The sequence below is a fragment of the Camelus ferus genome, chromosome 31 (assembly GCF_009834535.1).
Source record: "Camelus ferus isolate YT-003-E chromosome 31, BCGSAC_Cfer_1.0, whole genome shotgun sequence".
Lineage (NCBI taxonomy): Eukaryota > Metazoa > Chordata > Mammalia > Artiodactyla > Camelidae > Camelus > Camelus ferus.
In genome coordinates this window covers 8075364-8092708 of record NC_045726.1, presented here as the reverse complement: position 1 = coordinate 8092708, position 17345 = coordinate 8075364, and the positions used below count along the sequence as shown (strand labels likewise).

Genomic DNA, 17345 nt, shown 5'->3' with positions numbered 1-17345 from the left:
TGACCCGGCGCCGACGCAGGGGCGGCCCGGGCCGAAGAAGAGGATTGGTGCGCCGGGGGGCGGGTTTGGGCGCGGGGAGCATAAAGGCGCCGGACGCCGGGCGCGGACTCGGTTTTTTGCTCGCTGCGTTTAGCGTCTCGGCCACGTGCAGTTCCAGCTCCCGCGCCGCAGCGCAGCATCTCCCGGCGCCTGCGTTGAAAGGTCAGTGCGGAGGCGGCCGGACGGTCCCCCTGCAGCTGACCCCAGAGGCTGAGCCCCTTTGGAACAGAGGCCGACTTCGTGGGGTCTCCTGATCCCCCTGGCCCGATTGGTGTGACCGGGCGCGGCGCCGCAGACTGAGCTCCCGGGCGCGGGCGCGGGCGCGGGTCCCCAGCCGTCACCGCGGAGCCGGGGGGCCGGGGAAGGGCCAGGGCGCTGCTGGGGTCGGCAGGCGTGGCACCCGGCCCTTCTTACTTTTTGGAAGGGCACCGTTTGCCAGGAAATATGGGTGGGAGCGGCTCTTCTCATAAAACCGGTTTATCCAGTCATTTCCCGCAGAGGGGTGGCCCCACTCCCTTTCCAGAGCGAGCCGGCAGGCCGAGGCCGGAGACCCGCGTGCGTCTCAAGTCCCCGCGTCTTCTTGAGTTCCCTCTGCCGGGTAGGTGTGCATGAGAGGGCGTGGGGCGCCGCTCCGCAGAGCCAGACCTCCGTTTAAGACTCACCCTCTGTGGCTCACGCTTAGGGCTCCGGGAATTCTTCCCCCGGACCATTTCTGGCTTTCGGATTATCCCCGTATTAAGTGTGGACTTTATCAGCTTGTTGATGGAGTCTACACGGACTGAGCAGTTTGCTAACTGCTTTTATAAATTGCTTTTGTCAAATACTCTCAACGGTCCAATATGGTGGTCCTGTCATTGTCCCCTTTCTAAGGATGGGGAAACTTGAGGTTTCGCAAGGTAGTGTACATAGACTGCAGACGCACGGCGAGGGAGGCCGGTGTCTGGCCTTGAACCCCCTGGTCGGGTCTGTGCTGTCCTGGGGAGGAGGGGGAGCCCAGCTGGAAGGGAGGAGGGGCGGGGTGGGGAAGGTGCCCCTGCGGTACGACGGAGAGTTTCTTCCTTGTCCTGTCTTAGGTACCTGATGTTTTCTCTTGAGGGAGAAGAGTGGGGGTGGTGGAAGCAAGGTTTGAGACTCAAAGGACCTGGTTTCCACCCCCTTCTTTTGATAGTATCTGCCTGACCTTGGGCGGGTCAGTTCATCTTGCAAAATGGAGAAAAGATCCCAGTTTCACAGTTCCTGTGAGGGTCAGATAGGAGTTCAGGAAAACAGATGCTTCTCCAGCGCACAGTCGTTGAGGTGCCTGATTTTTCCTTGGATCATTACTCTGAAAAGGACACATTGTTGTTATGATTTAGTGGACTGGAGGATGTAAAGTGGAGACTGCCTTTCCAAATGTCTTACAAGGGTTACTGGTCCTTAAAGCAGAGGGAGAGAGCGGGGGAACCCAGGTGGGTATGGTCAGCACTGGGAGAGGGCACTGGGGCCAGGAAGTTGTCAGCTGGGCAACGGCTGACCTTTGGTGAAAGCAGTTTCACGGGGTTCAGAGCAAGACACCCCACTTGGAGGGGCAGGGAATGAGGGTTTGGGGCCGTGGGAACACTGGACACCCCTAAGACTGGAGGGAAAGGGAAAGACGAGTAATGGAGTAAGAGATTTCGGCAGGTTTATAAGCAGAGGGAAAAGAACCATTTTGGGGGTTCAGTGAGTGGGCTTGAGAGTTTGGAAGGGACTGGGGTTTGATGGGTTTCTGGAGCAGCATTCATCTCCACCCCGCGAATTTTCTAGGTCCTCAGCAATATATGTATGCAGCGACCAATTCTTAGGGCCGGGTTTTTTTTTTAAATTTTAAATTGTGGTTTCAATCACAATATAAAGTTTACCATCTTAACCATTTTTAAGTATACAGCTCAGTAGTATATTCAGTGTTGTGCAGCAGATCTCTAGAACTGTTTTATGCTGCAAAACTAAAACCACACCTGTTAATTAAACAGTAGAATCCCCTCCCCCTTTCCCCAGCCCTTGGCAACTACCTTTCTACTTACTGTTTTTATGATTTTTTTTTATTACTTAAAGAGCACTCCTATAAGTCGTCAGTGGAATCATATTGTATTTGGCCTTTTGTGACTAGCTTATTTCACTCATCATAATGTCCTCCAAGTTCTTCATCTTGTTGCCTGTGACACAGCGTCCTTTTTCAAGGCTGGATAATATACCATCGCATGTGTGTACCACATTTTCTTTATCCATTCATCTGTTGGGGGCCAGGATACTTTTAGCGTCTTGCTTAATGTGCTGGAGACATTACTTAATACATCCTTATTTACTGTCTCCCTGCTGAGAATGATTAGAACTAGAAATTTGGGGAAATCACAAGATAGAACGTTGAGGGAAACTGATGGTGCACCCTTAGGAAAAAGGCCTATTTTGTTGGTCTTCAATATTTCAAATTGGCATTTCTTTTAATATTCCTGAAATAGAATTACCTGTTTTGAGAGCAATCACAATCACAGTTTTTTCTTCCCCTAAGAAACTGAAGTAATTTTTTCTGACACCGGGGGCATTCTGTTTATTGTGGTGTAGACAAAGCCCTGATATTTCTTAGTTTCTCCTTTCTGTCCACCTGCTCGACACAGTGTTTGAGCTCTGACGTGCGCCTGGCACTTCTTGGAAGTGCTCGGCAGAGTTCAGCTCCACAGGGAAGGTGGCTGTGTTGTCCTGGCACCTGAAACCAACACGCTCAGAACTAAGCTTCTTTGTCTCTTCCCTCACTTGCTTCTCCAGGTAGCCCAGGTTTGCAGCAGTGCACCTTAGAGAACTCGGTGTCCTCTATTCCATCACCAGCTGCCCCACGTCCAAACAAGCCCCAAAGCCAGTTGAGCTGAGTCTGTATCTCCACCATCCCCTCCCCACCACCCCCTTCATGATGTCACTGCTTTCTCAGAACTAATGCAGAAGAGGTAAACGGACTATTTAAAATGGAAATCTGACCTTTCATCTTTGATGGTTTCCCTCTGTCAGTTTAGTAACTCGCTTGGCAAAGCAAGTTTTACTTTAGAACACCTGTTCTCAAAGTGTGATCTGGGGAACCCTGGGGTTCCCTGAGACCTTTGTAGGGTCCATGAGGTGAAAACTATTATAAAAATAATACTATTATTTGCCTTGTTTCGTTTTTTTCTCTCACAGGTGTATGATGGGGTTTTCCAGAGGCTGTATAACTGGTAATGAGCTTTTCCTCGGATGGCTAATGAGATGTGTGGTAGTGCTTCTGTGTTTCTAGAATCTTCTGAGGATAGTAGGCTTAGCGTATAAATATGTGCATTTTCAGAGATGAACTCTTTCTCTCCTTCAGCACTTGTGTGCATTGTTAGTAGCTGCCTTCAGTTACACCTGCTGTCATCTCTGGGGCCTCATTTGCTTTTAATAAGTCATACTTTGAAATGCCTAAGTTGAGCCTTGTGACTAGATGGAAAAATAACAAAAAGTAAATATACTTTGTAGTCTTGATGTGAAAACTTCTGAATTTTTAAATGGTACAAAAATTCTTTTGAACTTAATATTTTATTCTTAAGTAAAAGGGTATTTATATGTTTTTATATTTAAGGATAGATCATTGGCTTAAAAGGGGGGATATTAGAGAACTTGATTTTTTTTTTCAACTCAAAGCTATACCATCTATGTCTCTAAATACTGGGAAAAAAAAAAATGAAATGACATAACAGTTCTCTGACTCATGGAAAGAGGAATTTACTCCAGATAAATGTGCAAAACTAATCCATGAGAATGTGAAAGTCTTCCTCAGCTTTACAGAAGTTAGAAATTTACCTTCTATGTCTCATGCCACCGAACTTTTAAAAATAATATTTTGGTGGCAATAGCATTATTCTGAGACCAACCATTCCGTCATGTAAAGAAAAAGGAGATGAATGAATTAAATGTAGATATGATGAGCTCTTTAAAAGCCCAAAATTATTTGTTACAACTTTCCAAACTAGAAAAGAAAAGCCTATTGAAGTGTCTTCAAGGATAGGTTATCAAATTGCAGTGCCTGGAGAAACACACAATAAAGCCTTGCTTGGATGAAAAAGCATTGAAAGGAATCAGAGCACTGCCACCTCTAATAATACAGGGATTTGTCAAATTAAAGATTTAGCTGCAAACGTGAAGACTGACTAGAGGTGTATTTTCACCTTACAAACGGAGGAGTTTGTAGCTATGGTAGGACTTGCTGTTTTTGTCTTCATCTGGTGTCGGTGCCAACCAGTCACCAAAGAATATCTTTTTAGTGGCTGGCGACAAACAGTGTCAAAGTAGTCAGTATAGAATAAGGTTTTTTTTTGTTTTTTTTTTTGGATGTCATGGTTTATTCTGGAGCAACTGTGTTGAATTTGCACTGACGGTGCACAGGTTACACCGACTGCACAAGTCAAGTGGTGGTACCAGGCTGGACAGCCATGGGGTTCTTCACTGCCGTGTGCTTTCAATATAAAACAAAAATTTGAAAGCTTAAGAATGCCCTTTTTGAAGCAGTAAAAGTGATTAGCTTTACTAAATCTTGACCCTTGAGACATATCTTTCTAGTGTGTCATGTGAGAATGGATGATTGAAATATGATGGTTGTCTTGAGATAAAGCATTGAACTGTGAGCTAAACTAGCCACTTTTTTCTTTTCATGAAGAGCCATTTTTGCTTGAAAGAATGACTGACAAACCGTGGTTATTCATACCTGGATAATCGGCATACATTTTCTAAAAAATGAACCAAATGAGCCTGTCAAGGAAACAACAAATGGCATTTGTTGCAAATTAACTGATACCCACTACTGTGAACTTGACAGCTTCTCAATACTTAGGGATTTTCTGATGAGATCAGTGGATATCAACCAGGAAGACTTTGAGATCGTGTGGTAAAGTGTGTTAACATTTGGAAGCTCTGCATGACTCCCTGAGACAATATTTCCCAAAAGACCAATGCGTGAAATTACAGAATCATGCAGAAGTAAAAGACCTATTCAAAGTGTTAGATGGACCAGTGGATTTTAAGTTAACAGGTACAAAAGGTTCACTGATCATGGCTTCAGGTTCCATCTTGCAACTAACCTTTAAGAAACTACCATGTGTTTAGTTTGGGGATAGCCAAGATGAGTATCCAGAATTATCTGAAGAGGCTTTTAAAATACTTTTTCCTTTCCCCACTGCTTTGCTATGTAAGTCTGAATTTTCCTCATTTACTTCAATCAAAGCACCAGACAGACTGAATGTAGAAGCAGATGTGGGAATCAGCCGTCTTCTTTTAAGGAAGACTGACATACAAATGTAAAATGGTGGCACTCTTAGTAAATTTTTGTTTGTTTTGGAAAGTATAGTTATTTTCATAAAAATATGTTTGCTAACATGTTTGTTGATTTTAAATGAATTCATGCATTAAACATTTCTCAGTTTTGCTTTCTGTTACAGCAAATATTGTTAGATAGAACCCACGTAAACAAAAGCTCTCTGTCCTTAATTTTTCAGGGTGTAAAGGAGCCCTGAGACCAGAAAAGTTTGAGAACTGCTGCCTTAAAATTATTAACTTGAACTTGGCAGTGGCAAGGTAATAATGTTGACTTGTAATAGATACATGCTGTGTATGGTTGGGGGGTTTTTTGGTTTTGTTTTTACTGTCCATGCACTGTTAATCAAAGCAGTCCCATAATATGGACAACAGTGCCGCTTGGCGTTTAAGAACTGGGCTCCCCGAGAAGGATGGTGGTTGCCATGGTTAAATGCTGTAATACAGGAAGGCACTCAGGCCTGTGGCATGTAGGGAGCATCCAATGTGGTCTAGTGATAGTAGTGGAATGAGAACCAGCTCAATCATGAATTGTCCTCATTAAACTAAAATACCTCATAGTCAACCAAGAATGTGAGCCTCCTTCGTGCTTTCCCCTTTTGGGGAAAGAAAAGATAAATAGAGTTGTACCTATTTTGTATCTTCAGGGTTTGCCTTTTCCCTGACTCCAGCCTCTTCAAACTTTAAAGGGAAAACAAACTTCACCTGTGGCCATCATTTCTTTGCTTTTGGTTTTAGACGTTCTGGTAAATCTAGCTGCTTCATGGCTTCCTCACCATCCCCTTGAACTTGCTGAAATAAGTGGGTCTAAGAATCAGAATTCTTACCTGGTCTCAGGTGTCGACGGCGGCCGCATGGATGATTTAAACAGATGTTTGAAGAAAAGAGCGGGCCTCTCCTGTAACGTGGACCACCCTGGACACCTCCCTTCCAATCCTGAGATGCGCCAGCAGCAGGTTGTCCTCTGCTTATTTGGAAAAGTTAACCAGATGAAGGGCCCCAGGAGCTCGGCAGGGCTGCGTCTGATGGTGGGGACCCTCATGGACCAAGCCACTGACCCGACAGAAGCCACACCTTATTTCAGTGTCCAGAAGAACAGGACTGCCGAGGCTCAGGAAAGGGTGTGAAGGCACATGGTTTCAGAAGATTGTCTTTTCCTTTTGTTTTCTATAATTGGGACCCCAGGGATTGCAGGAAAGGTCCTGCTGCCTCTGGCTCTTTAACTTAGAATTCTGCTACCTACTCGAGGCCCTGGGTTGAGTGTGACACCAGGCTCAGTTCAGATCTTAAAGGGGAACTGCCTTTAGTGGTGGTTTACCTTTTTCTCCTCATGGTACAGCATGTAAGATGGTTGAGATCTGGCCATTTCTTGGCAAGGGGGTTGGGCACCAGCGTGGACTCTCGTGGCTCCTGTACCAGTCCTGTTAGAAATCTTACAGCTGACGGAGGTGGAGGTCACGGGGCTGCGTGCAGAGGGCAGAGGCCCGATGTTCCAGGGCTGGGCAGGAAGGTCGCTGTTAAAACCAGTGGAGCAACCCCTGTAGCTCTGAGTTACTCTTGTGATATGCTTGCCCGGGTAAAGCGGACAGGGAAGAGGAGCTGGACTGAAATAAAATACCCATGATCTGGGAAGAGAGGAGAAAATGGCTTTTCTAACTGAATCTTCCTAAAGAGATGGCAGTGAAAAGGGAATTCGTTACCTCTTAATAAACATTGCTGGGGGCCTTTTTATGTTGTCCATTTTCTTTTCTCGTTTGGCTCATCCTGAAGATAACATCTGAGTTAGCGCAAGATTTACAGGACTCTGTGCTACTGAATCTGGGACCCATTTGCGCCTCGGTGGTGCGTGGACAGATGATAACAGTTGCAGAGATTTGAGGCCTTCGCTAGGATCCGTGACTTTGTGTCTCTGGGGTGGACCGCTCTGTACACAGTAACGTCCTCTGTGGCTTTGGATCCCAGTTGATGTCAGCACTGCACGGCTCCAGTTCTAAATCTGGCCGGCCTTTGTTTGTCTGCACTTTGCACGAGCAACGTTTATCCCCTTGTCACAGGGCTGGGCTTACAGATGGCTCTTGACCGGCTCCCTGTTGGCGCACTCAGCGGTCTCTTTAGTTTAGTTCGTGAATCCAGAACGTGGTTTTGCTCACGAGCTGGCGATCCTAGTGTTAGTTTTGGTTAACGAGTTTGTGTTTCGAGGGGTCGGGAGAGTGAGCAGTTCTATACTGAACTCTCCTCCTCTTGCATTCCAGGGTGTCTGCTGCGAGTATGCCGGTGGTCAGGATGCTGCGGGAGGTTGCCGGCCGGATGCTGCGGGGCCCGGCCTGTGGCTGCCGGACGCCCGCCCTGCCCTGCCGGTTTCTGGGCACCTCCCCTCGGCAGATTCCAGCGGATGCCAACTTCCACTCCACCTCGTTCTCTGAAGCAGACCCGCCACGTGTCTTAATTACAGGTTGGGTTTTTCTTTTTTCCACATTTGTGACTTTGTTCTTTTCTCTTCTGTGTGTCTGTGCATTTGTTTTTGGAACATCTAGCATGCCACCGGGTAACACTTACTAATCAGAGACTCTTTTCACTGTTGGCTTCTTCTGGAATGTTGCAAGTCCCCAGTTCTTATTTTGACACTATTTCCAAGGCTTGGTTTCCCAGCCAAAATCTTTTATTGTCTGAAGGGAGGACCTAGGAACCTGGGGGCCGAAAAGCTGCAGTGAGACTTGGTTCCCCTTTCCTGCCAGGAGTGGCCTAGGAGCCAAGGGTCACGGGCAGAACGTGGACTCTGGAGACTCTGGGATCGGGTGCGTCTTTCCTTGGCCAAGTTCCTCGGCCCAGGTGGTCCCCGTACGGCTGTGTGCTGGAGACGGAGGAGATAGCCAGGGTCTGTCCGAGGAGCTCCTCACTGGCACCTTGTGTTGCCTGCATCCCGTTGTGGCCAGACTTGCTCCCTACCCTCCTCACCCTGTGTCCACCCAACACCTGTTTCTGTCCCCTCCCCGCTCACCGCAAACTTGACTGTCCGTCCACAGGTCCTTCTAGCCCACCCAAGCCCACCTCTGATTTTGATTGACATGTTTTATTGTCCTCTCTTTGCCAGATTTCTGTCCCTTGGCTTCACATCATTGTGCTTCTTCCATTCCTCTGTGTGTGTGTGTGTGTGTGTCTGTCTATCTGTCTGTCTTCCAGTGCCGCTGCCACCTCCTCTCCTGCTGTAAATGGGCTGGAAGGGAGGTCGGTTCCCTCTGCACTTCCCCCACCCACCACTCGTCCAGCTTCTTGTCTGTGTTGTTTGATTCCCTCCTCCCTCCACCAACAGCATCTTCCAGGGCCCAGGGTTACTGTCACTGGGCTGGTTGTAGTCCCTTGTTAACACATGCTGACAGGAAATCCTGCTTTCTGTATCTTCCTGCTTCGTTAATTTCTCCCAAGTGAAGTTTACACTTGTATCCTCCTGTCTGTGCTCCCAGACCCCCAGTGCTCCCATTTCCACCAAGGGCATTTGTAAGTCTCCAAATCAGGATGCTCTAATACTCATTTTTAATGTTCTCAGCAGTTCCTTGTCCATTCAGTTATTTGCCCTTTTTTAGGTGACGTTTGTCCCCTCGCTTCCCCCTTCCTGTTCCACTGTGGGTCTGATGGAGGAGGGCGCTCTGGATAATCCACCAGAGGCTGATCTCATACTGGCATATCTGGCTTTGAGTGTTCTGCTTCCCAGCCCATCAAATAATGAAGACAAGGCTGGTCGTGGACTCCTGGCCCGGGGAGCCAGGAAGTGGTCCTGCTCTCTCGTGACTGTTCCCTTCCTGCCCCCCGGCTTCCCTTCAGCCACTCCGCTCTCGGAGGCGCTTTGTCTCTGAAACTGACCTGGCCTGTGCTGATCTCTGTCCCGGCTCGGAGAAGCTCTCTGAGGTCTGTCAGGCCAACCTGGGGCTCTACCTAACTTGCTAAGGCTGCCAGGAGAATCTCACTCTGTTGTTTCATTCTGGGAATAATTGAATTGGTTAGATTTGCATTAAAGATTTGTTGTTTTACTTCTTCTTCCAGGGGGTCTTGGCCAGCTTGGAGTGGGGCTTGCTAGCTTTTTGAGGTAAGAGCCCTGAGTTGAAATGGAAAATCTGAGGTTTTCGGTGTGTGAAGCTTGTCTGTGGCTCCACTGGACCACTGAATCTTTCTCTCTCCTCTTGCTCCTGACCATTTTACGATAGCGTTATCTATGGGCCTGTTTAGAATGCATTTCATTGAGCCTGTTAGTATCAGAGACATTGTTTCAGGTCCTTGACTCAGCGTCCCCCACTCTGGTCCTCTGCCTTTTCTAAGCTCAGCAGAATAGGACACCCACCTCTAAATGAGTCACTTGAGTTTCAGGTGTTTGGGGGCAGAGGGAAGTGCATGTAGAGACTGAGAAGGAACAGTGTGCGATTTGGAGGGAGTGGGAGGGAAGGATAAGAGGAGAGAAGAATGAGGGGGAGAGACTCAGGGGCACCAGGAAGAAATGGGTGACGGATACAGGGATGCTGCCGAGGTGGGGCAGAAGCAGGAGATGCAGCCGCCAGCGTGGCTGGAACTGACAGGGTGGGAGTTGAGGATGAAGAGGGAGGAAGGGCGTGAAAAGGAGGCACTTGGAGGCCGACGGGCACTACAGTTCCTGTTGGAAAGACTGTTTTCATAGGACCTGTTATATCCTCGATCAAACACGCGTGTTTGATTTCCCTGTAGGAAGCGATTTGGGAAGGACAACGTGATTCTGTCCGACATTCGGAAGCCGCCCGAGCACGTCTTCCTTAGCGGTAAGAGGATTGCAGTCGGAGGGGCAGCTCCGGAGTCAGTGTCACAGCTGCTCCCCAGGCCTGTGAATTAAAGGAGGAGGCACATTTGTGTCACTTCTAAGTGTCTCATGTTTTCGTCCCCATTAGTTCTGTAGCATGTCTAGGGGACAGCTGCTGCTCGTTCAGGTGAGGCAGGGACAGGCGAGGTCTTTGGAACCTGAAGTAAAGTTTTGGGATAATATCTTGGGATATTCTTTGGAGCTGTATCTTTGGAATAAAAACGTTGAGTCCTGTTTTTTGGAGTTTTTAGTTAACTTAGCTCAGAGAGAAAGTGAAAATCAGGTTTTGTAATGAGGAAAAGGAACTTTAAATTTTGGAAGGTAGCTATGCTCACCACTATACCACCAACACAAGGAACTTTCAGTTTTGGAGAAATTAATCCTCATTTTTCAGCACGGATTTGCTCTTAAACTACTGGGCGCCCACACAAGCCTCATACTCCTCTAGCCAAGTCTTCTACCACCTCAGAAACATTTTTTTTTATCACATTTCCTGGTCCTTCCTGGTTCCGCAACAGCCTTTTGCTGCTGACCGTGGGGAAGAGCGCTAATTTGCTGAAAGTGGAGGCGTTGGCATTGCCCAAAATCAGCTCTACCTCTAGCCTGACCGGGGGTGGCGAACTCACGATGCGTGGTTCCTCTGTACTGCGGTGTGTGTGGCTTGTTTTGTAAAACCCTTTCCTCTGTTCCTTTAAAACATGCAGCCTGTAAGCAGAGGGAAACCGCCATGTGCCTGTAGGTTTGGCGTGAACAGCTGCCTGGTTGTCTGCCAGTTCTTACTTTTATTCTTTTTAATCCTGGCCGGTTACTTAACCGCTCTGTGCCTCAGTTTCCTCATCAGCAAAATATCTGCCTCAGGGACTGTGAGAGAGTTAAATACACGGAAAGCCCTTAGCACAGAGCCTGGCAGGTGTAAGGACTATTAGCTGTTGTTAGCCGGAGGCAATTGGGGTTTGTTTTTTCTTCCTTAAGAAAAATGCTGGATGTTATCCGTGTTGTTCAGTTACCAACTTGGTGCTAATAGAATTTGAAGTCAGAGCAGGAGGGGACAAGATACACTTAGCTTTTCAAGCCCCCGACTCTCTCCCTTTCCTGATCTCACTGCTTGTAGGCCCGTTTATTTATTCCGACATCCTGGATTACAAGAACCTTCGGGAGACCGTGGTGAACAACCGCGTCACTTGGCTGTTTCACTACAGTGCTCTGCTCAGCGCAGTGGGGGAAGCAAACGTGTCCCTGGCAAGAGCCGTGAACATCACTGGTGGGTCTCTGGGTCTTGCCCCAGCGGTCTCTTTGCCGAACTCCCCAGCACTTTGGGAGGAGGCTTCCCGGGTTACGACGTCTGCTCGTTGCAGGGCTGCACAATGTTCTGGATGTTGCGGCGGAACACGGCCTGCGGTTGTTTGTGCCAAGCACCATTGGGGCTTTCGGACCGACTTCTCCGCGGAACCCAGCCCCCGATCTCTGTATTCAGAGACCCAGGACTATCTACGGGGTGTCCAAGGTCCACGCGGAGCTCATGGGGGAGGTAAGCATCGCTTGGCGAGAGGGCCCAGGGTTGCCTTTTCTTACCTCGAACACCTGCTGACTCATCCTCGGTGGGGGGGGGGCTGTCTCCCTCCCCCAGCCCTGCCCCCGGAAATGCTCATGAACTGATTGTGTTTGCCAAGTGGCGGGTCCCGGCTCCGGCGGGTCCTAGCCCTGTGATGACACTCAGCGTTTCCTGCACGGCTCTCAAACGGCACCTCCTCTTTTACTCGCTTCCCGTCTCATTTGTACCGCACTGATCTTTCAGGCTCCCAGTGCTGGTAGTCTTTGCATTACGGAAACTTCAGGACATCTTTTGGGTCTTATTTTTTTACATTCTCTGTCTTTATAGCTCTATAGCGCATTTTAGCTGGTGTCTGAGCCTTCAGCTGACAAATCACAAGTCGCCGTCCTGCCCTGTCCTCCTCCCACGGCCGCAGTGCAGGACAGGCTCGTGGACATTTGTTCAGGATAGTGAGCAGGGGGTACCTTGCAGAGAAAGGTGGGAAATCCCTGCTTACTGTAGGCTGATTTATTCTCTGCTCTGTTGTCTAGTGATGCTATCACGAGAATGATGATTCTTTGAAGAGAAAAACTTCAGAGTTATTAAAAGAAAGTGACTCAGTTCGAGAGTCTTCATTTTTTTAAGGAGTATTTTAATGTGAATGTTTGGGATGATACTTCAGAAAAAGACATTTATTTGCATTGCTCTACCTGATTTAAAAGATTCTTTTGAAAGTGAGTTTTCCCTTTCTCGTAGTATTATTACTACCGGTATGGGTTAGATTTCCGCTGCCTGAGATACCCTGGGATCATTTCTGCTGACTCTCAGCCTGGAGGAGGAACAACTGGTAAGTGTTTTCGATTTCTTTTCTGATGTAAGGTAAGTTTGCTAATTGCCAGGCAGAGTGGGGACAGACCATGTGCTGATAGGAGTTGAGCATCCTTGTTCCTTGCTGGGGGGGTAGTGCATCTGAGAAGCTCATTGTACCCTTTTGACTTAGACGTACGTGTTCAGGGCAGCTCTTGCTGGTGTTGTAAATTCAGTGAGATTGGCCGCCCGCCCACAGTGCTGGAATCAAACAGACCGTTTTTGAGAACAAGCTTGTTACCCACACTGTGGGAAGACACCGAAAGAGAAATAGCCTCTTTCTTTGAATACACCTTAGCTTCTTAATACAGAGATCTATTAAAATAGCCACTCTGCATTGCGTATTAAGAGAGAACAAAGCCTTGCTCCTGTGGTGGTGGTTATTATTTATCCAAATCGCCTTAGTTTTTATTTTAGAAAAGCTTGTCCAAAAATGAGTGTGGCTTAGTGCCCATCTCTAGTACAGCCAGTTACTTTGCTGTATTATTCACTGGTGAGTGAAGCGCCAGGCATGGTAACTTCATTTTTTATTTTTGAGGTATAGTTGATTTATAGCGTTTATAACTTTCAGGTGTACAGCACGGTGATTCACAATTTTTAAAGATTATACTCTTTCTATAGTTCCTATAATATATTGGCTATATTCCTTATGCTGAACAATGTATCTTTATAATTTATTAATTTTATACATACTAGTTTGTACCTCTTAGTCCCCTCCCCCTACCTTGCCCCTCCCTCTTCCCTCTCCTGGCTAGTAACCACTAGTTTGTTTTCTATATCTGAGTCTTTTTATATTCACTAGTTTGCTCTGTTTTTTAGATTTCACATAAATCTAACATACAGTATTTGTCTATCTCTGTCTGACTTGTTTCACTTGGAATAATACCCTCCAAGTTCATCCATGTTGTTGCAAATGGCAAGATTTCATTCTTTTTTATGGCTGAGTAATATTCCATTGTGTGCGTGCGCCACAGCTTCTTTACCCAGTCATCTGCTGATGAACACTAAGCTGGCTTCCATGTCTTGGCTGTTGTAAATGATGCTGCTGTGAACAGTGGGGTGCATGCACCTTTTCGCAGTCGTGTTTTGTTTTCTTCGGATGTATCCCTGGGAATGGAATTGCTGGGTTGTGTGGTAGTTTTGTTTTAGTTTTTTTTGGGAACCTCCATACTGTTTTCCACATCTTTGTTGCTCTTACTGTTTTGGATTCAAGCATGTGTTGTATTCAGTAACTCTCACGTCAGAGACCCTTCCCATGTGAGGGATTCTGAGATACCGTCAAAGATAATTGACAAAACTGGAGAGATTTTAAGAGCCTTTGGTTTTGGTTACTTTAAAAAAGTTTTCGCCTTAACATGGTGCTTCTCCAAGTGTGCACTGGGGCCCCCTGGGGATCCTTGAGGGGTCCAGAAGGTTAAAGCTATTTTCATATCAGTACTGAGATGTTGTTTGCCTCTCTCACTCTCCGTGGAGAGTTTTTCCAAGGCTACGTGATACATGTAGCGCAGTGGACTGAACACAGAAGCAGGTAGACCAGCTGTCTCCCAGTAAGCTGGACAGTAAAGAGATTTTCAGAATGTAAAACACGTCATTCTTTGCAATAAATTTTCTCTGTTTGGAAAATATGTTCTTTTTCACATGAGATATCCTACATATGAATGTGTGAAGAGTTTATTATTGTCAAAATGTAGAAATATTTTTAAAAATTCTCAGTTAATTTCTGGGATAGTTGATACTGCTGTAACTCACATTAACGGCCTCTTTCGGGGGGGGGTGGTCCTCAGCGTTTTTTAAGTGCATAGAGAGGTTCTGAGAGTAGGACAGTTAAGAACCACTGCCTTAATCCAAGAGGCTCGCTCGTGCTTTTGTTGCGAGAAGACCCACAGACGAGGTTCTCTTTCAGACTATGCGGTGCAGATTTTCCACAGCGCTGTCAAGAACGGCAGGTTTGAGTGCAACCTGGAACCCGGCACGCGGCTCCCGATGATGTACATTGATGACTGTCTCCGGGCCACCCTGGAGGTCATGGAGGCCCCGGCCGAGTCCCTCTCCATGCGGACCTACAACATCAATGCCATGAGCTTCACCCCCGCGGAGCTGGCCCAGGAGGTCCTCAAGCACATCCCGGAATTCCAGATCACGTACAACGTGGACTCTGTCCGCCAGGCCATAGGTTGGTAGCTCTCTGTGAACCCCCGTCCAAACCAAAACTAGGCTTCAGTCCTCCCTGCGAGGTCCCCGAGGACATAAACCATGGAGGCGCAGGGGAGCCCAGCGCCTCCCCAGGGGGCCCGACACCTTCTGGAGGAGGAAGTGCTGGGACCAGAGCCGGCAGGTGCTGTGGTTTTGGGAAATGCTCTCTAAAGTGGGTGGGCTAGAACCACCCCAGATCCACAGCTTGTCTGCACTTCGCCGTGTGACAGTTTAAACATAAAACGAGCAGATGCAGTGTGAGAGTAGCCCTGGGTTCTCAAGTGCTGCGACTGCTACTCTGAGTGCCTTTTGAGCCCAGTAGCCCCACGTCACAAGTGTGCGTGAGGCTTTACTAGTAGGTGACTGCTCCCCGCGCCTGGCGGTAGCCAGCTTCTGCCGGCCTCTAGGCTGAGGAGGTGACAGCTGATGCGCGTGATAGCCGCTTTTCTGCTCAAGGGGGGATTTCAAAGAGGAAATTTCTTTTGTGGATGACAGACCTTGATTTTAAATGTTCTAGACCTTTCTGCAGATCTAGAGCCCACATAACATAAGGTCCTCTCCCATGTCTTGTCCTAGCGGATAGTTGGCCGATGAACTTTGATGACAGCAACGCTCGGAAGGACTGGGGGTGGAAACACGATTTTGACCTCCCGGAGCTGGTGACGACCATGTTGAATTTCCATGGTTCCGAGAGCAGAATTGCACAAGCCAACTGAAGGGGCCGGAGGAAAAGCTTGTGAGTCCCGGGGCGGCAGGGGGTAAACCAGAACAACCCCAAGTCTCCAGACCCCAAGGAATCCAGACAATCTGGAATTGAAGGACTAATGGGACTAAATTTTTGCAGCTCATATTGAACTACCAGGTGGAAGACTGTGTTGGCTTTAGCGTTTTCTCAGTGCTGGAGGTTTGGTGGTAGGACTTCTGAATCTTTGCTGTTTGCCTAAACTTGTCCAAACACACACACCACAGAATGAAGGCTTAAGTCATAATAGTTTCCATTTCCGTAATTAAGATGAAGCCACCATTTCTGGGAAGGTGGAAGTATGTGACGTTTGTATTAAATTAAAGTTACTTTAAATATCACTCCTAAGACTCCATTATTCTCTTGACTAAGACCAAAGATTAAGATTACATTTTAAAGATTACCAAAAATGATCTCCTGATGTGAAAGAATCCTTCACTATCCCATCAGAACAAAAAAGATATCTGATGTATTAATCCCAAGTTCACAATGTTCAAGAGATTTTAACCCTGTCATAAATGATCACTTCTGATTTTTCTACAAGAAGATATATTTGTAGGAAATTAAGGACATCAGAGATGATCTAACTAGTAAGGGGGAGCATCTCTTATTTTGATTGCCTTCCTGTTGGTGAGCTGAGGGGTGGTGACCAGGACTACGATCCCCACCTGCAGTGTCGGTCTTCGGTCTCCCGAGGACTTGTTTCTGGGCTCCCCTCTTCAGGTGGACTCGATCAGTGGGATGGGAATCTCGAAGGACCACCATTACTCTCTTCCAGCTGCAACCCCCTAGTTTAGACCGGATCCAAACACGATTCTCTAAAGAGAACTCCTTGCTGCAGCCCGTTTGCAAACGTAGATGCACCTTCAGAAAAGCTCCTCTAACCCTGTGAGGCAATTACTATACAAATATATACAGATGTATTTTATCTCAACTTTACTGAGATACATTTCACATACCGTAAAATTCACTCATTTGAAGTTTACAATTCGGTGATTTTTCAGTACGTTCACAGAGTGCAGTCATCACTGGGGTCTACTTTGAGGCCATTTCAGCATCCCACAAAGACACCCTCCCCAGCCTAGGCAACCACTAATTGACTTCCTGTGTCTGTGGATTTCCCTGCTCTGGACACTTCACGTCGGTGGAATCACACAGCATGTGTCCTTCGTGTCTGGCTTCTTTCGCCTGGCGTAGTGTGTTCAGGGTCCATCCATGCTGTAGCGTGTGTCAGGACTTCATTTTATCGCTAACTGGTATTTCATTGTGTGAATGTAACATGTTCTGTTTGTCCATTCATCATTTGAGGGATGTTTAGGTGGTTTGCACTTTTTAGTTAATTAGGAATAAATGCCGTTATGAATATCTGTAGATAATTGCGTTTTGGAGCTCATTTATTTCTATTTGTTCAGTTTGAAAAAACGACTCTTAAGCCCTCTTAATTATTCTCAGTTATCCTAACGGAACAGAAATGAATTCCTTCCATGAGAAGGGAAGAAGCAACTGACTTGAGTGGCCCTTTGTCCCGTAGACCCTCGTCGTCTTGCACATCCACCAGGTTCCTTGGATGACCTTGTAATTACGGCCTGTTGGAGGGATTTGTCCTGGAATGGTTTCCTTTAATCTTCCTAAATCTATAAATACACCTCTGGGAGAAATTCAAAGCATGAAAAAACAATGACTGCTTCAAGCTGTAAGGGTGATTCTTACTCAGCTTTGCACTTGAAGACTAAAATTAGAGTTGCCCTTTCTGTCTGAACACTCGATGTCTGGTGTACATCTTGGGATCCCAGGAGATGACTCAATGTTTTACTGTAAAAAGCTTT

At 47.0% G+C, this 17345-nt stretch overlaps 1 protein-coding gene across 5 annotated transcripts; it reads left to right on the top strand.

Annotated features, from left to right (window-relative positions):
• Positions 1-63: 63 nt before the first annotated feature.
• LOC102520708 (L-threonine 3-dehydrogenase, mitochondrial) lies at positions 64-16892 on the top strand. 5 transcript variants are annotated; one of them, XM_032470809.1, is made up of 11 exons: positions 129-201; positions 5550-5628; positions 6106-6323; positions 7620-7819; positions 9406-9448; positions 10078-10148; positions 11298-11447; positions 11542-11714; positions 12474-12564; positions 14488-14757; positions 15354-16892. In XM_032470809.1, the coding sequence occupies exons 4-11, from the start codon at positions 7636-7638 to the stop codon at positions 15491-15493; spliced, it is 1122 nt and encodes a 373-aa protein (XP_032326700.1). In that variant the 5' UTR covers positions 129-201; positions 5550-5628; positions 6106-6323; positions 7620-7635; the 3' UTR covers positions 15494-16892. The 5 variants fall into 5 exon arrangements, with proteins under 5 accessions (XP_032326699.1, XP_032326700.1, XP_032326701.1 ...); XM_032470810.1 differs by having other exon boundaries at positions 134-201; positions 6205-6323; XM_032470812.1 differs by lacking the exon at positions 5550-5628 and having other exon boundaries at positions 180-201; positions 6205-6323.
• Positions 16893-17345: the final 453 nt, after the last annotated feature.

Bases quoted from the DNA above. Each gene is read 5' to 3' on its own strand.
- LOC102520708 (XM_032470809.1), top strand. From the start codon at position 7,636: ATGCCGGTGGTCAGGATGCTGCGGGAGGTTGCCGGCCGGATGCTGCGG. The intron at 9,449-10,077 runs GTAAGAGCCCTG...ATTTCCCTGTAG, and splicing joins GGGCTTGCTAGCTTTTTGAG to GAAGCGATTTGGGAAGGACA. The intron at 14,758-15,353 runs GTTGGTAGCTCT...GTCTTGTCCTAG, and splicing joins CTCTGTCCGCCAGGCCATAG to CGGATAGTTGGCCGATGAAC.